Source organism: Rutilus rutilus (genome assembly GCF_951802725.1).
Source record: "Rutilus rutilus genome assembly, chromosome: 24".
Taxonomy (NCBI): Eukaryota; Metazoa; Chordata; class Actinopteri; order Cypriniformes; family Leuciscidae; genus Rutilus; species Rutilus rutilus.
Window position 1 is genome coordinate 8771487 of NC_140228.1, and position 24918 is coordinate 8796404.

The window sequence follows — 24918 nt, forward strand, 5'->3', positions numbered from 1 at the left end:
ATGTTCAGTTTAAACAACCTGATGAACTTCAAATAAGAACTACTGAACCATAAAGTGAGTAAAGCAAGTAAATTCCCCAGTCATGCCAAATGAACCTTTATTAGTGTGATTTTCATGCCCTGCTTTATTATAATGCGGAAACATTTTTTCGCATTAGATTTACCTTTAAAACAAGCTCTCAAAAGATAAAAAGACTTTCCTAAGCCCATGCGGCGTGTTTCACGGCAGTTCGCCAATGGTTTCAAGAGAGCAGTCAGATTGGAGATATAAAAAAGGAGGGAATCTCAGCGCAGGAGAATGCGTTTCCCTTCGGAAAAGAATCAATCCTTGTGATGTGGGGAGGGAGGAGAGAGACGTTCCCTTTAACCCTGTTGAGTGACAGTAATAAATGTGGGCTGGTGAAAACGCTCCATCTTTTCTGATTGCTTGTTTGTCTGTTTGTTGCTCCACAGGACATTCGGTATCAGTCAGGATGGCCGAAGAACACCGAATCCCCTCCACACCACGTCACTTTCTCTCATATTTTACAGGTTCTCCAGAGCAAACCAGGCAATTTTTCAGAGGTCAGGGGCCAGCGATCCCACAGGGCTCTTTAAACGCTTCTGAGAGCGTTTAATATAAGACGTCCTTTGCTTTAAAGTCCGTACACATCAGTGAAGCGCTGGCCAAAGAAAAACACCACAGGCTTTAGAATATATTTTTTTAGTCAAACTTTAATTTTCATCGTCTCTACAGTGTAAAAGGTCATGAATTCATGGATTCACGTTGATTTTGTGGTAAATCCATTCTAGAGTATCCAAATAAACCATTTAGGAATGATTTTGGAGGTGGGATGGGAGAGGAAAATATAGGAATCAGAAGTTAAAAAAAACTTTTGAGGTTGAAAGAACATCTTTTAACAACCAAAACGTCTGCACAAGCTGTAAAACATATGGAACATAAAATAAATACAAAAACATCCATTTGTATACAGTAAACCAGTGTGATACTACAGCTAAGATCAAAGAATGTCAATGATAAATACAGTACAATATGTACTTACAGGTATGCCCACAAACCCCCAGCCACACATACATGTACAGCACAAACATAAGAAAATAAACATCGATAATCTCTGACAAAAATTACAGTCATGTGCATTTACACTGTACACACCATGTTTCATTTTAATACTGCTGCAGGCGCTGCTCGCTTTCATTTACAATTTATGCATTTTTAAGTGCAGCTATCCCAGACTTCTGTTTAGTGCTTTAGGAATAATATACCATTTATCACACTTATATATGTATATATAATAATAATAAAAAAAAATACATACCATTTGAGGGGAAGCCAAATAGGAATTTTCTAATGAGATAAGGAGAAACACATTATTGCTCTTTTAAGGTTCGGTCACATCAGCAGGATAAGGGGAACCGTATATTTAATCAAGAACCAAAGGAATCTTCTGGGTTACTTTATGGACTTGTGAGACCATAATCCGGACCTGTGGATAACATATACCGCCGTTGAAAAGTTTGGGGTCTGTACGTTTATTTTATGTATTTCATGCACACCAAGGCTGCATTTATTTGCTCAAAAATACAGTAAAACAGTGATATAGTGAAATATTATTACAATTGAAATGAACTTTTTTATTATATTTTTTATACATTTATATTAACTGTTATTATTTAATATTTTATTAGATATAATTTATTCCTGTGATGCAAAGATGAATTTTCAGCATCATTACTCCAGTCTTTAGTGTCACATGATCCTTCAGAGATCATTCTAATATGATGATTTGCTCCTCAAGAAATTATTATTACTAATGTTGAAAACAGTTGTGCCGCTTAATGGTTTTGTGGAAACTGTGATAAATAGAAAAATCTAAGAATCTGCTTCAGCCCACATACCTACTAGGCCTTCATTTTAAATGTATTACTCTAAACACGTTTTTACAACTTGAATTAGTGGTCATTAACAGCATTAAACCGATGCTAGATGTAGACATTAATCTAAAGATAACCCAGAATATTCCTTTAAACGGCACCAACACATGACTGAAACACAGGGCCAGAGATCTGAAATATAAGTTAGCGAAGAACTGCATCTTTTCAAAATAAAATAACGCAAGTGACTAATTTATATCCACATCTTTACACATGAGGTATCATGGTTTGGTTTTAAAGATCACAGGAGAAAAAGGTGGCTTTCTGAATTATTATTTCCTTAACATTTACAATATCGTTCATCTATGAAAGGTTTGCTGGCCATTAAAACAGTGTGAAACAAATGCCTATGCGAGTATCATTATGTCAAGCACTGGTTAAATGGACCGACTCATTATTCTAGTGAGATGGCTGATGATTGTCTTAGCAGATGATCAGTCTTTCACAGCTGGGTGATTACGGTTTGCACGCAGCTTCACTGTGAATGTCCATTGGCCACTGGGTAAAGTTGATAATATACTTGGCTCTAACCAATGGATCTGGAACTGCTTTTTTTTGCTGCTAGTACAGTAGGTGAGTACTTGAGTTTATCTGAGCTTTGGTATTCTTTTAATGTGAGCTTTCAACTGGTATTTTTAGCTTATTTTCTGCCTTATTTTCGTGGACACAGTGTATTTACGCATGTATGGAAGCAAAATTCTGCCTCAGAGTAAAAAATAAAATAGGTAATTATCAAGAATAAAGTCACACTGTGAGATATAAAATCACAATTATGAGTAAAAGTTGCAATTGTGATGTACAGTAGTCACAAGTCGCAATTACGAGGAATAGTCACAGTTGTGAAATATAATGTTGCAATTAAAAGAAATAGTCAGATATTAAAATCCCAATTATGAGATATAAAGCTGTAGTTGTGAGATAAAGTCACAATTACGTGAAATAAAGTCGCAATTGTGAGATATAAAATCACAATTATAACAAATAAAGTTGCAATTGTGAGATTTAGTCATTTTTGGTGAAAAAAGTCAAAATTCTAAGAAATAAAGTCGCAATTGTGAGATATTAAGTTGCAATTAAGAGAATTAAATTCATATTGTAAGACATAAAATTAAAATTATTAGTAAAAGTCGCAATTGTGACAATTTGAAAAAAAAAGGTTGTGAGATATAAAGTCGCAATTAGGAGAAATAATTACAATTGTGAGATATAATGTTGCAATTAGGAGAAATAGTCACAATTATGAGATAATTAATGATTTGCCGTGTGCACCTTCGCACTCGTGCCAGTATATGGCCAGTATAAACCAGGCTTTAGGGTTACTTATATAGTCAGTAGAATGTCTGTTGAGGGACCATCAAAATAAAGTGTTTTCAGATAGTAAGTCTACTATTACTCTAATGAAAGTTAGTTGACATGTAGTTCAAAGTCAGTCAAAATAGAGTGTTACCAAATGTCACATTGTGAAATATAGTGTCACAATTCCAAGAAATAAAGTCACAATTACCTTTTTTTACTCTGAGGCAGAAACAGGCTTCCATATGTTTTCACTCATCCAATGCAAGCTCTAAAAAGAAACAAATTCATATAGGAATAAACACTTTCTGGAATATAAGCAGACGAAGAAAACACACATATCCACAAATACAAGTCCATTTTTAATTCCACAGGTAGATATTCGCATCAACCTGCCAGAAATCCCATAAACACAGACACACACGCTCTCCATATACGTGAGCAATATTCTGATATTCTGAGCTCTAGAGCTTGGTCTGCAATAAAGCCAACGGAGCCAGTCTGGGAAATGTGAAGTGTGAAGCTTCAGTCATTAGTTGCGTGATGGTAATACTTATTAGTAGACAGGACCAAGATTTCCACACACACACAAAGCAAGGGCAGAGCGATCCAAAACGACACCATAGAGAATATGACCACTGCGTTAGCGTTGAGCCGTGACTATCGGGACTGGACGGTAAACAGCGTGGATGTCCAGTGTGTCTGCCACACCGCCGACTCAAGGTCACGTGATCTCAGCGAAGGCGATGTGATTCTGTTGACAGAGTTAGACAGAAGGAGGGACGTCAGTAAAAACTTGAGGACATCAAACACATCAAATCTACTTTGCACAAGGACAGACTCTTTTAGATGCAAACCGCTTCCACACAAGGTTTGAGGAGATAGACATTGACACTTTTCACACAAGTGTGGCTAGTAGCCAAGTACACTGCAAAAAACATCTGTCTTGTTTTCCAATAAGAATTGTTACATTCATGTTCACAAAAATAAATGAATATTTGTCAATGGGGTAAAAAAAAAAAAAAAAAAAACTGTTTATGTATATTAATAAAATGTTATTAATAAGCTAACTGTATAAGTTCTAAAAACTTTGGAGAAGCAATTTCACTTCGTAAGGATGTTTAGACATTTTTACTGGAAAACAAGAAAAAAATATTGAAAGAGAAGAAAAATAGAAAGTGTTCACGTCACTTTAAAACAAAAGTGCACTGCTGTTCAAATGTTTGGGGTCTGTAAAATATTGAAATGTTTTTGAAAGACGTTTCTTATGCTCACTAAGGCTGCATTTATCTGATCAAAAATAAAAAGCTGTATTTCCAGCATCATTACTCAAGACTTCAGTGTCACATCATCCTTCAAAAATCTTTCTAATATGCTAATTTGCTGCTCAAGAAATATTTCTTATTATTATCAATATTGCTGTTCAATATTTCGCATTATACTAAAAAATATAAACCTGGTTTGCAAGCAGACCCGTGTACGGTTCCTTGTTGACCATCAAAATTCAGTAATCGGGTTTCACACAAACAAAACAAACCAAGCTTAGGTCCAAACCAAATGTAGTCAACCAAGTAAAAAATGTCTGATATGAGCACCCATGTGTAGGTTGTAAATATAGCTTTGCTTGGGCCAAAATATCTCTGTATTATTTTATTGGTTTTACATGCAGCTGAAGTTCCTGCATGAGGCTGACCACAAGGACCTGGTAACAGCAAACACTAATGGTTCTGTTTAACCTTATGCTACCAGTTTGTGGGCCCAATCTGAAAGAAAATGAGTCCTGAGAACCAGAAGACAGATCGTTTCAGTCAGCACTGATGGGGCGTAATATGACTCCAGTTTAAACTCTATTCTGAAACGCAATGTTCTGTTTCTCTCTGTTCTCATCAGAGATTCAGGGAACATGAAGAACGATCACAGAAAAGCGCTCCGCAGGTCATATCGCTGATATATACACTGTGACCTCGCCAGAGAATGCGGGGTGGATTTTCCCAAGCAAATTATTTCTAGCTTCCAGTCATATTTGCCGTGATCCAGAAGTCTCTGTGATTTGAAGAGACAAAACAGAGATGTGGATTTTCCTCGCCTTGTCCTCCCACTTTCAACAGCATTATGGTTTCTGACAGCAATCTGTCTGGGGGATATTTCAGCAGAAAGCAAAGTGAAATTGTCTGTTTTCCATCCATTCCAGAAACCTCACAGGGCCTTATTGCATCCAAACCTTATCTACATGGATCGACTGATATCACAAATAATTATTTTCAATTTGCACCATTGACTAAAGAAGAAACAGAAGATTAGCATTTTTATTGGCCGAAAGTGCCCTCAATATCCTACACATTCATTCTCTGCATTTCAATAAACCATCTGTGAACCGACATTGTTCCCAAATGGTTCGTTGTAGCTGAATAAGCAAACAAGAACAACATTTAATCCCTTATATTCTGCCAAGAGAAATCAAAACAGCAATCTGGGATTAAATTATTCTCTCATTTGCTTACGTGCAAGATGCATAAAGAAACGTTTAAAGGGCCATAGTTGCAGTTTAATTACAGTGTTTCGGATCTCAGCGGTGGCCTGTGGCTTAATTAAAAGCTGAACACGAAGTCTGACTCTCTGCCATGGGGGATAACGGCTGCTAGGGTGCTAAATGCAGACTCAGGAATGGAGGTTTTTAAAGTCTCTTAGGGCTTAGTAGTTTCGATTTCTATTCGAGGTGCGGAATTTTTAGGTCACTCAACTCAAACACCAACACCAGGTTTCAGATCAGGTTTTTAAAGGTATTTTTGGAGCACCATCTATGAAAGAAACCGAACTGGAAGCAACTGTGCGTCCGAGGAATCCTTATTAGATTAGAAAAAGCTTTAAATGACATGACTCTCAGGTATATTGCAAAAAAGTTTAAGTCTTGCGGTGATTATCAATTGAATTTTCCCAGTGTACAAACAAAGAACCTCAATGAAGGCCCTTATCCTTTAACAAAATTATCTATTAAAATGATATCTTTCAGCTAATAAATGTGTTTTTCATACATTTCATAACCAAACACATTGAACACACATTCAGTTCATGGGTATTCATACAATAACGTCAAGGGCTGGAAAAAAATAAGCTTAATTTAACTGGGAAACCGAAAAAGGACGTGCAAAGAGACTCACTATTAACTAGTTGCTTATTAGTTTGCAAAAGTACTAGCATATTGGCTGTTTATTAGTACTTTTTAAGCACAATTTAATGCCTTATTCTGCATGACCATATTCTACATCCCTTAATCCTACATATACATATACAGTGGGGAGAACAAGTATTTGATACGCTGCCGATTTTGCAGGTTTTCCTACTAACAAAACATGTAGAGGTCTGTAATTTTTATCATAGGTACACTTCAACTGTGAGAGACAAAAACGAAAATCACATTGTATGATTTTTAAATAATTAATTCGCATTTTATTGCATGACATAAGTATTTGATCACCTACCAACCAGTAAGAATTCCGGCTCTCACAGACCTGTTCGTTTTTCTTTAAGAAGCCCTCCTGTTCTCCACTCATTTCCTGTATTAACTGCACCTGTTTGAACTCGTTACCTGTATAAAAGACACCTGTCCACACACTCAATCAAACAGACTCCAACCTCTCCACAATGGCCAAGACCAGAGAGCTGTGTAAGGGATAAAATTGTAGACCTGCACAATGCTGGGATGGGCTACAGGACAATAGGCAAGCAGCTTGGTGAGAAGGCAACGACTGTTGGCGCAATTATTAGAAAATGGAAGAAGTTCAAGATGACGGTCAGTCTCCCTCGGTCTGGGGCACCATGCAAGATCTCACCTCGTGGGGCATCAATGATCATGAGGAAGGTGAGGGATCAGCCCAGAACTACACGGCAGGACCTGGTCAATGACCTGAAGAGAGCTGGGACCACAGTCTCAAAGAAAACCATTAGTAACACACTACGCCGTCATGGATTAAAATCCTGCAGCGCACGCAAGGTCCCCCTGCTCAAGCCAGCGCATGTCCAGGCCCGTCTGAAGTTTGCCAATGACCATCTGGATGATCCAGAGGAGGAATGGGAGAAGTTCATGTGGTCTGATGAGACAAAAATAGAGCTTTTTGGTCTAAACTCCACTCGCCGTGTTTGGAGGAAGAAGAAGGATGAGTACAACCCCAAGAACACCATCCCAACAGAAAATCTTTGGAGGGAGCTGAAAGTCCGTATTGCCCAGCGACAACCCTGAAACCTGAAGGATCTGGAGAAGGTCTGTATGGAGGAGTGGGCCAAAATCCCTGCTGCAGTGTGTGCAAACCTGGTCAAGAACTACAGGAAACGTATGATCTCTGTAATTGCAAACAAAGGTTTCTGTACCAAATATTAAGTTCTGCTTTTCTGATGTATCAAATACTTATGTCATGCAATAAAATGCAAATTAATTACTTAAAAATCATACAATGTGATTTTCTGGATTTTCGTTTTAGATTCCATCACTCGATAAAAATTACAGACCTCTACATGCTTTGTAAGTGGGAAAACCTGCAAAATCGGCAGTGTATCAAATACTTGTTCTCCCCACTATATACATATACATTTAAGTTCAGAACAAGATCAGATGCAACACCAAAGACTGAACTGCAAAGGACTTGAAAACATGCAGCCGGAGATGCCAACGCTCTGGGTACACTGTAATTAGGTACAGGTAATTGTTCTGTTCATTTGAAATGAACATGATTGGGTTTTAACTGGGATTTAATGACGTGTCATTGTACTCCAGAGGTTTGGCAGCCTGAGCTCCTCACACAGGTGCGCATACGTTTATTGCCTTGTGTTCTGCAGGTGTCTGAAGCGGCTGCTTTTGCCTGTGATCCAGCTAAAGAAACTCAGGAGACGGTCTTTCAGAGTGTGGGACTCCTCATCATCCATTCTCAGTTCTGTCACCTGAGGGACAGGAGCGCATGGATACACATCTTGTTGATATGAGTGCTCAAACTGACACAATTGGGACCCTTGAGAGCTGATTCAACACTCTGCACACAGGCCATGTACCGTGTGTCAGTTCATTTGACAGCATCCACAGATTTCAGCTGTGCTTTTGTCATTACCTGTGAGGCGATGTACTTCTCCAACGGACTCTCAACCCTGGGCGAGCTGATCATTGGATTGTCACTTAGGTTGTCCTGTGGGGGATCATCATTCAGCAGATGTTTGCCTTTGAAGTTATGGACCACACACACCACCTGAAAACATAAAAAATGCAACTAAATTAACTGAGATTTTAAGTTGACTTAATAAATAAATATGACAGTCTAAAATATGTAACTTTGAAAGGAACACCTGCATGAGTGCCAGTGTACAATGAAAGAAAGATGGAATTCTAAAATATTATTGTATCAAGCAAAATATGAATTAGGTGAAAGCAGGGGTGAATGTAAGGATTCGTGCCCATTGTTGATTGTGATGAAGCTCTGGAATACAGCGTCAACACAATACAGCTGCACTTTCAATGGAGCAGACAGCATAAAAGCACACACTTAATACAAAGCCACCGTGTAGGGTGCACAGTCAGGGACAATCTAGTGTCACAGTGAGAAGAGAGAAGAAAGAAATAATAGTAATTTGCTGGCAGTCATGTGAGAGTCCTCGACCCATAAAGAGGAACATAGCAACTTCTCTTCCCACTCATATAATTAGATAGATAGATAGATAGATAGATAGGACAAACAGACAGACAGACACATAAGAGCTTTATAGTGAAGCTTTACATAAACCCTCACTGTGTGTTCTGCTTGCACAGCTTGCTGTATATATTTCTTCAATCTAAACGTGTATGTTGCTGAGCATCTGCTTTTCCGACTTCTGTGCAAAAGCTGTTGATGATATTAATAAAAAGCTCCAACACAGCAGCCAAGGGCCAAAGTAGGTCACATATTCTGTTGGTAGTTTATATTCTGCTGTCACATATGCAGCTTCAGGATCTCCAGCTAAACAGAGCGTGTTTGAATCACTAATGGTACAAATGAGGCTGATATCTTGTAGAGTGGGCTCCTAACGTGACGAGAAAGCTTAGCACAAGCAATTTCAATAATTGGAGCGTGTCAGCTAATCACATGATTCTTTGTGCATTTCCTCCCAACAAAACGGCAGCTAAATGTTTTCATAAATCACGATCTTAGTCGCCGGAGAGGATCCATAGTGGCCTTGCAGCAGTGTTTGTTCAGCGCCAACACTGCCTATTCCCAGACATATTAATAGCTGAAGTCAATCAAATAATCATTAAAGAGCTCAGTTTGACAGTTCATTACAAGAGAAATCTCTGTGAGACCACTCAGGAATACTTTTCTTTATCTTGAAAGAGACTGAAATTAAGTTAGACAAGGGTTATGAAATGTTTTTCAACTTTTTAATTCACTCTCTGATCGTTAAAGAGGGAAATCTTTCGACAGAGAGTTTTTGTGACAAAATCTTCACATGAAATGACACCAAAGCTTTGATAATGGTATATCATAGCTCTCTAAAACGTTCCTTTGTGGCTGTGTGGTTTGTCAGACACTAAACAGTCTTTGTGGCTCATAGCTTCTGGGCTTGGGATCAGAGAGATGCTTTCATCTATTCTTTCAAGACATTACCTTAAATCAGGCCTTATCTGCACATTGGGCTGGAGGCTGTCATAAAGAAAACACATTAGAATGCTTAAATATTAATCACAAGCAGTGGACTCTCTCATTAGCAGAGCTTGCTAAGGCAAACATCACTACTACTATTGCTCATACTCAGAGTTACGAGATTATTTAAATCTCTAGACCCAAGTATTACAAGACTAGTGAACATCTTGCAAAATCTGAAAAGCAACTTGTTCTGAGCATGAAATTTGTGTGCACTACCGTTCAAAAGTTTGGGGTCGGTAAGATTTTTTAATGTTTTTTAGTCTCTCATGCTTACCAAGAAATCAAAAATCCCATATAAACAGCAATATTGTGAAATATTATAACAATTAATCATGTGACACAGTCTTCAGTGTCACATGATCATTCAGAAATCATTCTAATATGCTGATTTGGAGCTCAGGAAACATTTATTATTACTATCAGTATCAATGTTAAAAATGGTTGTGCTGCTTAATATTTTTTGTGAAAGTTTTTATTTTTCAGGGTTCTTTTATCAATAGAACGTTCAAAAGAATATTATTTATTTATAAAATATAACTATTTTGTAACATTATAAATGCCTTTACTGTCACTTTTGATCAATGTTATGCATCCTTGCTGAATAAAAGTATTAAAATGACTGACCCCACACTTATGAACGGCAGTGTAAACACATTTGCTGTCTCAAGACATCAGTTTTTTCTTACTTTTGTCTGGAACTTCAATCAATTCACTGTGGCAAGCCAACCTAATCAGCAGCTAGCATGAAAAAAAAATCCCATTGCGGTGTTATTCTACTTGCATGTGCCAAGAATTGGTGCTTCCAGATGTTTCAGCACGCTCAGGATGGTTGAGAGAGCTTGGGATTTGGTACATTACATGCTGAATTTTCCACATGTGAAGTTAAATTTCATGGACTTCCTTTCAGGCTACCTTTTTATCCCAAAATACGGCATTTTTTTCTAGACCAAATAACATGATCCAAGTCTTTAGAGAAACAAAATATGCACTTGCAGTTTAATTTGTTACATTTATATAGTGCTTTTCTCTGCACTCAAAGCGCTTTACATAGAAGGGGGGAATCTCCTCAACCACCACAAATGTGCAGCATCCACCTGGATGATGCAACGGGCAGCCATATTGCACCAGAACGCCCACCACAAACCAGTTTAGCAAAAAAAAAAGTCATTGTGCTAGATTGTAGTGCTCTAAAACCCATGGAATCTTTAAGGGGTTGGACTCAAGAGGACACAAACACGTTAGCATTTGCTCTAAGCTACCGTGCCCTGAGAGGAAACCTGTATCATGATGTGCCCAGATGTAGGTGGTGGAACGAGGGTGAAATCCATCTTCCTACATTTGGCAGCTCTACACAAAACAATTGGCTTCAAAGCAAAAAGAGGCCTAGAGCAGAGGGTCTGCAACAGGGCTGCATGTTGGCAGAAGCTTAGCTGGCCCTCTATGATGTCAGTATGTGAGCGGTTCTTCTACTTAGCTTCCCACCAGCCAACATTATCCTTTCTCTATCCTGTTATCCTTGCTAAATGAGCTATATGTAATTTGCTCTGGACTTCTGCCATTCAACTCCATGCTTGTCACTTGTGTTAGTTTACCAAAAAATGAAAATTCAGTCATCAATTACTCACCCTCATAGTTTGCTAGTTATTAAACTACTGAATGGCTTCACAAGTCTTACATGAGAAGGATTCCCACACATTTTGAACAGTGAGTTTCTATGGCTTTTGTATTTAATTATGATTACTAAATTAAAAAAAGATATACTGTATTCATAAAATGCAATTTCTAGCAGATTACTTTGTTCACAATATGTTAGCTATATACACACACAACTCAGTGTTGCTGTTTTTAACTATAACAAACTATAAAAAAAAATTTGTTAATTGAAATAAAGATGAAATAAAGTAAATTATAAATATTAAAACTATTATTACGACTATTTAAATATTTAAAAAAATTAAATAAGTTTAGGTAGAAGTACTACAATTAATAAAACTAAAAAAAGCTTAATAGAAATATTGAAAAAGGACAAAAGCACATAACAAAATTGCTAACATTTAAACTAAAATGAAAGAAATTATGAATAAATTATGGAAGCTTGTTTCCACCAAAGAATAAAAAATAATAAAAGTTACTGCGACTTTAATCTCACAAGACTTTTTTCTCGCAATTGCGAGTTTACATCATGCTATTTTACTATTTTACATAAGCACTAGAGATATCTAAAAATAGAAATGTGCAAAAATGTGCAAATGAACAATTTTACTTATTTTCTTGACTTCCAGGCCTGAAAATCACATTGAAATTCTTCCAGGTTTTCCATGGAACCCTAAATATAGTGCACAAGCCTAATGGACTATATACATACACAGGAGCTTTCCAGTCCCCGTACCCATTAACCCTCATTGTAAAGAAAAGTTCAGCCTGGACATTCTGCAAAACATCAAATTTGTATGTTCCACAGAAGAAAGAAAATCATAAAGGTCTCGAATGACATGAGGGCGAGTAAATGATGACTGTCAACTATTACATTATATGTTTGCAAAGAGCCTGACAGAAATGCACACCAGGAAAATGAAACACCTGATGAAAAACTTACTAGAAAGGTGGCGATGGCCACACCGATGATAAACCCGGCGATGACGTCAGACCAGTGGTTTCGATACTCCGCCACCCTGTTAATACCCGTTAGAAAGGCCAGGCACATCAGGCCCAAAGACATGACTGGTTTAGCCAGACGAGTTCCTTTGGCTTTCACTGTAAATGTAATGTACATCTGAAATCAGAGAAAAACAAAGTAACACATACTATTAAAATGATATATGATTTATTTTTGATATGCAATCATTTGTGCTTTATCTCATGCAACCCAAATCGTTTTTTTGTAGCTCTACCCCTCTATTAGTAGGGCAGTTACTGCCCACATGGTCACTTTGTGTTTTTTACTGGTTGGATAGTTAACCAATCATAAAAATATCAAATGTAAATAAATGTATTCCAAAATGCGAAGCAATCCAACCACATGACCTCAGTGATTTGAGAAGCAGATGTCAGGCCACATGCGCCATCCTTCCTCCTACCAAACGGAACTATGTCGGTATATGGAGACACAAATCATATTTGAGACATATGGAGCAACCACAGACACAAATATAAACTGCCATATAGGGCAAAGAGAGCCTTACATAGTGACAGAAACTGTTGTTATGGTTACTTCCTCAGGCGAATGTGACTTCTGTTTGCGACTATCTATTTGTGACTAGGTGAAAATATGTGCTCTGACTAACTTATCTGACTTCTGTGGTTACCGAAATGTTTCTGAAAATGTTGTTGAAACATTTGATATACAAGACATTTGGGTGTCCCCCAAGATCCCCCGTAATGCACATCCTGTTTTATAGACATATCAGAGAGAAAAACACAAGGAAATGCACTAAAACTTACTATGAACTAAGGAATTTGTACATTTTGCGGGGTGAGAAAACAAAGTTTTGAGGGTAGAGCTGCACAATATGTTAAAATAAAATCAATGTCGCTTAGTGCAATTTTCAAATTGCACAGGCTGTGATTTAATTTGACAAATTATTTTTATTATTTTTCTGAAATACTCTTAATAATATTATTACAATCACGAAATGTATATTCATTCATATTAAATTTGTAAAAAACTGTGAGAATGTGGCCTATGAAAAGTCAAGTGGAAATAGTATTAAAAAATTGCTCACTTTATGGTTACTGAACAAGATTTGAAATGGTTCTTGTAAAGCGTGAACACCCAAATGTTCACCATGTACAGTATACACACACACACGTGCACGCACACAAAACCAAAATATCTCATGTCAGATTTTCCTCAATATAAGGGTGTGTATTAATGGTTGAGTCCTTGTCTGTGTGGCATGTCACTGTGTGTATATGAGTGTGTATGTTTTCTAAAGAAGGCTCATGAGGCGGTGAACAGCTATCCAACGCACATTTAGATCAGTCAGGCAAAGAGAGAGTGACCAAAACAAGCCCATCTATCCAGAGGCAAAACATTTGTGTGACTTTGAAAGTCATGTCATAGCAAAGTGAAAGAGAAAATGTGAATAAATGAGGGACAGTCCTGCCGACTCATTTTGGAGTATGCATGTGTTTTAGCGCTGAAGGTCATAGATAATCAGCCATCACTCCTGAGGAAACACCACACAAAGACAGTAATTGTTACCTTGTGCGAGTCTGAGACATACAGCGCCGTCTCTCTCAAAGTCTCGCCCTAGTATTCAAATGGTCACATTGTGACCTCATTTTATTCCATCTGAGGACTTGAGGTGAGCAGGCATATTTCGGTGTCCTCAAATCTCAATATGTACGGCTCTGTTTTTAGAGAATATAAACCAGACAGATCCGACAGACTAATGGAAACCCAAATCATATATAAAATACTGTAATGCACTTCCAATGGACGTCTATGTGGCAAGCTTTTAAAAACAGAAATATGAAGCTCAGTTGTATAGTGTTATTTAAGCAGTAAAGTCTTTTGGCGTCATCTAACACTCACTTAAAGTCAATCTTTAAAAACACTAACTAATATTAATATTACTATAATATTATTTATTTACAATATAAAATGTAATCTTTAGGAAATCTCAAAATAAATATACATTTTTCATAGTGTACATTATAATGTTGTGATGTCTAAATTCACTTTTAGCATTCAAAATGTTTGATTTTATTTATATATTTTCAAAGCAACATTTTTTTTTAAGCATCATTACTCCAGTCTTCAGTCACATGATCCTTCCTATGTGCTGATTTGCTGCCCAAGAAACGTTATCAATGTTAAAAACAGTTGAACTGCTTAACGTTTTTGTGGAACTCATATTTTTACAGGTATCTTTAATAAACAGAAAGTTCAAAAGAACTGCATTTATTTTTGAAACAGTTTTCAATTGGTACAAAAAAAATTCACTTTTGATGGATTTAATACGTCTTTAATAGGATTTAAAGTGTTAATTTCTAAGAAAAAAATAGTGTATCACAACTTTTTTTTTTTTTTTTTTTACTTTTTAACTTATTTTTTTAACTAGTAAAATGGGTTGCAAGCACTGTTGCGTGTTGACTTTTCACGTGTCCTACATTTTGCATGTGGGATTCAGAAGCCAGTTGAGTCCTCACTCATCTGCCTTCAGGGCTACTGTCAAAAACCATGTAGTCTTTGTGAATGCAACAAAACGTCATCTCTCAGGTCAAGGGCAGAGCCTCTGGATTGCCTGAAAGCTGTTTTAAAGTAAGTTGTCAAAATATCAATTTTACACACTGTTGCACAGCCGTGAACTTCTTCCCCAAGAGATACTGTGTCCTTTCTGTCGGGTCGACTGGCCATCAGCTGTGATAAACTTTCATTTACATCATCTGAAGACATAAAAAAGACATTTTTATTGTATCTGTGACAGCTATTATGTTCAGAACTGAGAACGTCACAAGAGTTTAACGTTCAATGACTTTATCAAACTCTCTCAGTTTGCCTTAATAGTTTTTGGAGTAAAGTACTTCTCCTTTAAAACTGCTTAAAGCGGTTAAATTCCTGCACACATGACCAAAGTATGGAAATCTACAATTGTGACTATTTTATCAATGCACAACACATCAGATCAGCCTTAAAATCAGTAGCAGTCACATATTCACTGTGGAGTATTTAGTCTAGATTATCAATTTGTTAGTCTCTAATTAATCACAATGTTAAAGAGGAAGAATTTAGCTAACTCTTGGTTCTGCAGAACATACAGTACAAGCTAAAACAACAGCTCTTCACTTGCTGCCCTACATACAAAATGTGATTGATCTGCTCATTTGATTGGAGAAGCACGTTCGTTCAAAGACACCCTGCAGGATGTCAAAAACTCAAAGTTCTCTGACACAGTACAGCATATCCTACAGACACTAATCAGACTCCTCTTGTGTCTACATTAATAATCGAACCTCCCAAGTCACCGTGAATCTCTCGGAGTTCTAGTCATCAGGGCTCGACTCGACTAACAGCTGGGATGAGATATTCCCACTCCCTACGGACTGAGATTTCCTTGTGGGCCTTGTGCACATCTGCAGCAGCATCACTGATGAAAAGGAGGGCTAAACCGTGCCAGATGCTCATTACGTGATTTTTGGATTATGTCCTTCATAGTCCGCTCATCTGTACAGGACGTCTGGTATCCTAACCGGGTCATTGTGGCTAATTAGACCATGAATTGAAAAATTAAGGGAGGCCATAAAAGTGGTGATTAAAATGGGAATGAATAAGTAAAGCTCATATGTTATCTAATTTATGGGGATGGCTAGAGCTAGATTCGCAGCCCGTTTCTAAAATGATTTACGAGATTCAGTTTAGGTGGGCATCTGCACACACAAAAGGCAAAAATCTTTTCTTTTTTTTTTTCTTTTCTTTTTTGAAGTTACACAAGATTCAGATTTTGCAGTTTAATATAATTTAAGTTGAAATTATTTCCAATATGATTATACTTAATTTTGAGGCAACAACTAATGTTAAGTTTTTAAGTATTTTTTAAAAATCCAATTCGGGTCCAAAACTAAAATTGGATTAAAATCCATCCATTTTGTTGCTCATGGTCTGAATAGCAAAAATAGCACAAAAAACCCCCCCACAAATTCTGACTGAAACCTGATTTCAACCCTACACGGATTTCAAATCTGATCTGAATGTGTTTCAGTCCGAATGGTCAGATCAGACTAGTGACCAAGTAGTTTGTTTCCTCAGTTGGTATACAATGATTTTTACAAATCCCAACCACAAAACTCTTAAAAAAAATTAAGATCATATATTTTTAAAAAATACTTTTTTTTTATGATAAACAAAGCGAAAAACCATTAAAATAAACCAGATTATGTTCAATAGAAACAAAGCCTCATTCAAAACCAATTGAGTCACCAATTGATCCCATACAAGAAAAGTCCAGACAAAACCTTTGAATTGACATTAAATCTTTTCACACCAATCCAACTCTCATTTCCTTTCTCAATGGCAAATCTTCCTGCCGACAGACTGCTGACAGACCACAGCGTTCATGGAAAAAGAGTTACCACTTTCTTCTGTTGCCTGTTACATAAAAAAAGCCCTTGCCACAAATGACTGTGTTCACGCTATAGTGCTTTCTGCCATATCTGTGCTCGATCAGGCTATGGACAGAATCCAAATGAAGCTCCTGTTCATTTGCATCTACATTTCAAACGCAGTCCTGCGTGTGCCATCTCTCCTGGATGCACTCAAGATAAGCCTGCTTCATGACGTTCACTATAAGATGCAGAGATATACATAAAAATTCAAACCCACCGAATGCAATACAATGAACAAGTGGTACTTGCTGTAAGAAGAGGCCAAATCACCTTCATATGACCGCTGTATTTAAAAAAGAGCTTAAAGGCAAAAGCAGATTGACGGTTGTCACTTTACATCACATTCATTAATGAAGGTGAGTGTGTAGAGCTGCAGATGGATGTGCTTTGATTTTGAACATCCTTCTTGAAGAACTTCAAAGCTAATGACTTTCTAAGACAGTCGGAGTAATGGGCATGCCGAAAGATAGGGGTATGCCAAAATACATAACGCTACAACAGAAACTAACCCCACACCCTAACAGGCAGCTTTCGAAACCAATTGAAAAGATCTTTCATGCCCATTACTCCAGCATGCAGATACCCACACTTGGACTAAGGACTCGCAGATGACGTTACAGGGTCCGTGTTACACGTTATAAACGAACATGATGTTTTTAAGGAGGAAAAGTTGGACTATTTTAAATTGACGTGTTATCTTAAAATGCAAAGTTTGGAGTGGGACACTGAATAAAAGTTCATCAGCATGTGTATAGTATTTCTAAAAAGGGATACATTTAAAGACAACTTTTCCAAAAAAGATATACCATGGAAACAGTCTTACAGCTAAAGCACAGCATGTTAATTTAACCATCACTGCTAAAAATATCAAAACTAAATAAAGTATAAAAGATACATTTAAAGACACAACTTTTCCAAGAAAGGTTTACCATGGAAACAGTGTAACAGCTAAAGCACAGCATGTTATAAACATCAATGCTAAAAAAATGCTCCAATAAGAGCATTCAACAAACCATCTGCATCATTTCTTTAAAAAAATATTCACCCAAAAATTCTGTCATTAATTACTCACCCTCATGTGGTTCCAAACCGGTAAGACTTTCGTTCATCTTCGGTACACAAATGAAGATCTTTTTGATGAAATCTGAGAGCTTTCTGTCCCCCCACTTTCAAGCCCCAGAAGGTAGTTAAGACATAATGAAAGTAATACATGTTAATCCAGTGGTTTAACTCAATTTTATGAAGCGACGTGAGTGCTTTGTTTGCACCAAAAACATAATTTACCACTTTATTTATCTTAATCCAACTCGCACAACAATGTCTGCTCTCGCATCAACACAACACGCATAGTACGTAGTGGTGCTCTCGAGATTAATATTTTGTAAATAAAGTGGGTAAAGTGTGTTTGGGTTTTTTTGCACAAACTTAGTTAAACAAAAGTTAAACCACTGGAGTCAAATGGATTACTTAGTAATGATGACTAATGTCTTTACTACCTTTCTGGGGCTTCAAAGTGGTAGTTGCGTAGGCTATCAATGAAGGGACAGAAAGCTCTCAGATTTCATTAAAAAGATTGTGTCCAGAAGGTGAAAGAAAGTCTTACGGGTTTGGAACTGCATGAGGGTGAGTAATTAATGACAGAATTTACATTTTTGGGTGAACAAACCATTTAACACTGTCGGTTAGGTTTAGGTCGGGTTTAGTGTAGGTGGTACGTTATTTTCAAACGCAGTAGAGCATTAACCTTTAAGCGCAATTCATTGGACAATTCGTTTCTGAACTGCCACAATACAAACAACAACCAAAAAAATAAAATGTTGTAAGATTCACGTACGAACAAGTTTTAATGTTTTAACTCACCACAGGCAAGTTATTACAGTGAGCCTAGGTTGGATTTAAGAGATACTCACAGCCATATAGAGCGCGGCGTACACGCTGAGCGCCGCCTCTTTGGAAGGGAAGGTCTTGCGGGCACGCAGGATGTCATCCTCGTTGCCGGTGCAGGCTTCCTGATGACTGATATAGCGTAGAGCTTGCTGGCAACCCAGAGCTGTGAAGTTGGGCTTACATACTGTCAGGAAATGAGGAGCCAGGTTCCCTGTTACCACCTGACCGGCATTCACGAAGATGTCTGTGGTGAAAAGGCCAAACAAGTACACACCTATGGAGACGAAAAACAGATACGGATACCAATTACTACAAAAACAAGATTTTTTTTTTTTTTTAGCAAGATTTGAGGAACTATTGTGACCATCAGCCACTGAGAAACCAATACAACTTCCTACATTTGATATAAAAATTCACTGCCTTGATTTGACTTTAAGGCGAGACACGGCAGGCAAAAACATCGTTTTTTTTACTGGTCAGTTTTGAGATTTTTGGATATTTGTCTTCAATAACATGTCTTCTTTCAGACTTGTGTTGAAAAAAAAGTCCGAAATACACATTTAGGGCTTTATTTTATTACACTTTGTCTGTTTGCGTCTGTAGATTTCTCATAAATTCAACAAAAGTTCGCGTTCTAAATCAACGTGCTGCTCTGTGATCTCTGCCGTCAGCCTGTCATCACATGCACCATTAGGAAGCTCTCTCTCATGTACAATCCTGTCTGATCCAAATATGGTAATTTCCTTTTTATCAGCAACCAATCGTGAAAGTAAAAGGGCTGAATGCGCAATCTCATTGGCTGATGAAAAATCTTTAAAGCCCGTTTTCTCAAAATGACTTCTCTCTCATACTCCAAGTCCGAAATCTCCACTTCAGTAGCACCTATATACACCAAACTTTCCAGACTTGTACCTAGTTATATTATGAAGACATTTCCAGAGGGATTTGTAAATATATTATTCCTAGCCTGATTTATATAACATTTTATTCCAAAAAACATGGCGAAAATATTTTTTAAGGCTATTGACAGTATTTTCTGATTTACAGGATAACAAAAGTAGATATCCATAAATCCCTCTGTAATTTTTTTCCCATCTAATATGTGAACACAATGAAAAAATATTTTTTTTTATCCAATACTCAGATATCGTTTTTTAAAATATATGCAAATTAGTGCATATTTGATTAGATATTGCCTGATTTGCATATTTAAACATTAAATTACAGAAAACTTGTAATACATTTTTGTCTCATCTTAATGTAGGTAATCAACTGGGAAAGTTTCATGGTGATATCTGCTAGTTACATTTTTTACCCTATTCACCTGTAGTGTCTCGCCTTAAAAGTATAAAATCCCTTAAAGATAATCTATCAAAGTGGGGCTTAAAATATGTATTTGACAAACATGACCTGGAAATTGGTTCAATTATTCAGCGGTTGTGCATGGCCTGTTTATGTAGGCTTGGTTAGCACAGGGTGTACCCGAATCAAAATTTCCTAGCGCACATTAAGGAGACGAATATGCCTAAGGCTAGATAATCTCCACAGTGGCACACATCTCGCGGCTGAGCTGTGCGGAGGCATTAGAGAAGCTAATGTTCTGAGTTGATGAGATAATAACCTATCTTCTTAACTGAACAGAGTCTTTCTCTTCGGTGCTCTGTAAATCAAACTATAATACCTCAATGAAGAGAGCTCAAACACTCACAATGCTTCTCTGATGTGATTTACTTCATTGAATTAAAAATGTTTCAATATATAATTATATTCACTAAAAATAGCAAAAAGTAAAGTAAATAAGAGTTTGAACTCACTGAATCTGAGTGGTGTGTGTGTGTGTGTGTGTGTGTGTGTGTGTGTGTGTGTGTGTGTGTGTGGTTCTGATTCAGTGAGTTAGGATTTGATGATGCTTGAGACATCTGTTCTTGGGCTACATCGGTTGCGCTTTATGTTTTGGATTCACTAAAAAGAATCAGCACAAAATAGTTTTTGCTTTGTGAATCACACTACACTAGTTATGCTGTATGATATTGCATGCAGCCTGCGAAGACAAATCAATAGAAAGATGCATTTTCTTGCCATCGTTCTGCGATTCAAGCACCGTTATCTGATCAAATTCAATTAGTTCTGCAAACTTCCTGACTTCAGGAATCACTGGCAAAGGGTTTACAGGTCGATCCTGGGATTTTACGAATCAATATGGATTGGAGATCGTTGAAAATGAATCATGAATATTATGTTTACCTAGCTAGCCCAACATTGACATGCCCTAACTGTCAAAAATCTAAACAAAACTATGCAAGGTAAAAGAAAATGAGCCTACATCGAATATAGGCAACATTTTTATTGTTCACCCCTTAATGATCCTGAAGCAAAATGAGAACCACTGAGCTTGAGAAGCCCGAACTCATGATGGACACATCACACATTAATCCTTTATACCCTTCTTTTCTGAGGTCTTTTACAATTGTAGATATTTTCCGAAGAAAAGGAAGTAAGCATTGTTTCTGAACGAGCTTCATTTTTTCTCCTTCACTCCTAAATGTCATGTTCTTCTTGTTTAGAACATCATTTCAGCTCGACAGAATGACAGGTTTGACAAGGCTGTTATTATGGCCATTAAAAGACTTGTATCAACAATAAGTCATTTTCATAACTGTTGCCAGACGTATTCAGACAACATTAACAAGGCACCATTTAGCATGTTTCCATGCATAAATACAGTCGCTCACAGGAACGCCTTGTGGAGTTTTAAGTGACACATAGCAAAAACAAGTTTGGCAGAAGATTTGGAGAGAAACTATGGTCTTATTTTACTAAGAGAGGTGATAATGCTAGCTGAGGCTCACATAAAAATGTCATCTTATAAGGTCACTGGCTGGCATCACATCAATCCTGTTTTCTGTTATGTTGGCAATATAACTTTGATGCTGACAGTCTCTAAACTGCGTTCTGTCTGCAAACGAACTGGGGCTAAAAATGGCTTATTCACACTTCCTTTCACATGGACATTTCAACAACTGCGTGGACACCAAACATATTGCTGTCTGTGAATCTTGGAGCATTCGTTGATATCCGCTCTGATTCAGTGAATTAATTCAGAATGGATTCAACTGATTCAAACTTCTGTCCATGAGTGTTTATTTTTTGCTCCTGGTCTACCCTACTACATAAACGGCATTAAGTTTATTTATCTAAAATGACTGTGCATTATCCAGCAAATAAATAAATACATGGACATGAAATATTGATTCAAGATAAAATAAAATAAAAACTCTTAATTACACTGCACAAAACAGTCAACCTAGCAACAATCTTATTTTTCAACAAAATACAAGAAAACCAATTTAGCAATTCATATTCTAAACTCTCAAGTGTACATAAAAGTGTTTACTTTTAGAAGCTCCATATGTTTTATGTATCAGGGTCCATTCCATCTTAAAACAATACATGTGTGCCAAAATTAGGTTACAATTTAATTACTAATGACTATAATAAACGTAGGGGTGATCTTTCTATTATTATTCATACATACCAATTTATATACAGTACCAGTCAAAAGTTTGGAAACATTACTATTTTTAATGTTTTTGAAAGAAGTCTCTTATGCTCATCAAAAAAAAAAAAACCCAAAAAAAACAGTAATATTATGAAATATTATTACAATTTAAAATAATGGTTCTCTTTTTTAATATACTTTAAAATGTAATTTATTTTTGTGATGCAAAGCTGAATTTTCATCAGCAAGTACTCCAGTCTTTGGTGTCTTATGATCCTTCAGAAATCATTCTAATATGCTGATTTATGATCAATGTTGGAAACAGTTGTGCTGCTTAATATTTTTTTTATAACCTGAGATACTTTTTTCAGGATTATTTGATGAATAAAAAGTTAAAAAGAACTGTATTTATTTAGAATAGAAATCTTTTGTAACAATATACACTACCGTTCAAAAGTTTGGGAACAATAAGTATTTTTTTTTTAAGAAATTAGTACTTTAATTCAACAAGGATGCGTTAAATTGATAAAAGGTGATGGTAACGATTTATATTGTTAGAAATGTTTTTATTTTGAATAAATGCTGTTTTTATGAATAAATGCTGTTAACGTTTTACTCATCAATGAATCCTGAAAAAAGTATTCCAAAAAAATATATTAAACAGCACAACTGTTTCCATCACTGATAATAACTGAGTATCAAATCATCATATTAGAATGATTTCTGAAGGATCATAAGACACCAAAGACTGGAGTACTTGCTGATGAAAATTCAGCTTTGCATCACAAAAATAAATTACATTTTAAAGTATATTAAAAAAGAGAACCATTATTTTAAATTGTAATAATATTTCATAATATTACTGTTTTTTTTTTTTTGTTGTTGTTTTTTGATGAGCATAAGAGACTTCTTTCAAAAACATTAAAAATAGTAATGTTTCCAAACTTTTGACTGGTACTGTATATACCATTTAGTATGTAGAGATAACACTTTTTTTAGCCTATGGCTAGAAAATAAACAAAACATGAATTCTAATTAAATGAGCTGAAATTAAAACAAGAGATTTTATCCAATTATGGCTGTTTTAAATACAAATACATTGTTTTACTCTGTTACCTTCATAATGATAAATTCAGCTTGGTTTTAAATTGTTATAGCATCTCATTGATATAACTTGGAGGAGTAACAGGCGTTTTATTGGCACAAACACACACGGCTTTGAAGTGTTTTCTGATTTCATTCATGATCTTTTTTTATATCAAGAGTCGAAGTGAACCAAGAGTTCTTCTCAAGCAGAGAGATTGAGATATATTACTGAGAAAGCCTGTCTGAACTAACTCAGAGTGCACCATGACCCACAGCCATTTTCTAAATTTAATCTCTCCCAAAGAACATCGCAGCGTGAGTCATTATGCAAATAACACAAGCCAGTGACTCCAGGTCACGAAGCAACTGGTCTCATTGGATGCTTTTCTGTTGAGATGCACCGTCAAACCTCAAACAAAAAGGAAGAAGCAAAATATTTTCATTTCATGCAGCCTCCACTGCCTGGAAACACACATGACATCTTATAGGTGCTTTTTCTTTTGAGTATCAAACTCAAAATATAGAGCACAGGTTTACAAGGGAAAACTAAAAAAAAATAAACCTGTAAAACAGATACTCATACCCAACAACCATAAAGAATTTGCCAAGAAAAATAATAGATTATTTGTCCTTTATACTTTTATTGCATAGTAACATTTTGTAAAAGCAATAAGGAACTCTATCCTGTGCTATATTGTGAATATATTTACATATATATACATGGTTCAAGAGTTTTGGGTTGGTAAGATTGCTTAATTTTTTTTTAAAAGAAGTTTCTTATGCATTGCATTTACTTGATAAAAAATATAGTAAAATCAATTTCAAATAACTGTTTTATATTTTAATGTTTTGAAATGTAATGCTGAATTGCTGAATGCTGTAATGCATTATTACTCCAGTCTTCAGTGTCACATGATCCTTGAGAAATTATTCAAATATGTGGATTTGCTGCTTAAAGGGATAGTTTGGCCAAAAATGATATTAAACCCATGATTTACCACCCTCAAGCCGTTCGAGATGCATATGTCAATCTTTTTTCAGACGAACACATTTTCAGTTATTTTAGAAAATGTCTTAGATCTTTCAGTGGTTATAATGTGAAGCTATGGGGTCCACCTCCTTCAAGTCCCAAAATGTGCATGCATCCTTCACAAAAGTAATCCATCCGGCTCCAGGGGGATAAACGAAGGCCTTCTGAGGGTAATCCGTGCCGTTTTGTCGTAAAAATATACATATTTAAAACTTTATAAATGAAAATATCTGGCTTCCGGCAACGGTCGACGCGCGTTCACGGCAGATGGATGCCGGCATATGACGTAGGACGTCTCGAACGGCTTGAGGGTGAGTAAATCATGCGTTAAATATCATTTTTGGCCGAACTATCCCTTTAAGACCTTTTTCCATGTTGATGACCTAAAACATCATGGTTTTGCTGCCATGATAATTTTTTTCA

General features: G+C 36.4%; 1 protein-coding gene across 7 annotated transcripts in view; it reads right to left on the bottom strand.

Moving 5' to 3' along the window:
* Positions 1 to 398: 398 nt before the first annotated feature.
* plppr5b (phospholipid phosphatase related 5b) overlaps positions 399 to 24918 on the bottom strand; it is a gene marked incomplete at its 3' end in the record, with an annotated part of 50043 nt that continues 25523 nt past the window's right edge. For 2 of the 7 annotated variants that reach the window (XM_084398234.1, XM_084398235.1), the window contains 4 exons: positions 18904 to 19154; positions 12483 to 12659; positions 8324 to 8458; positions 680 to 3981 (listed from right to left, as the gene is read on the bottom strand). In XM_084398234.1, the coding sequence (XP_084254360.1) occupies positions 3952 to 3981; positions 8324 to 8458; positions 12483 to 12659; positions 18904 to 19154 (593 nt within the window). The other 5 variants (XM_084398232.1, XM_084398233.1, XR_014626095.1 and 2 more) reach the window with 4 other exon arrangements.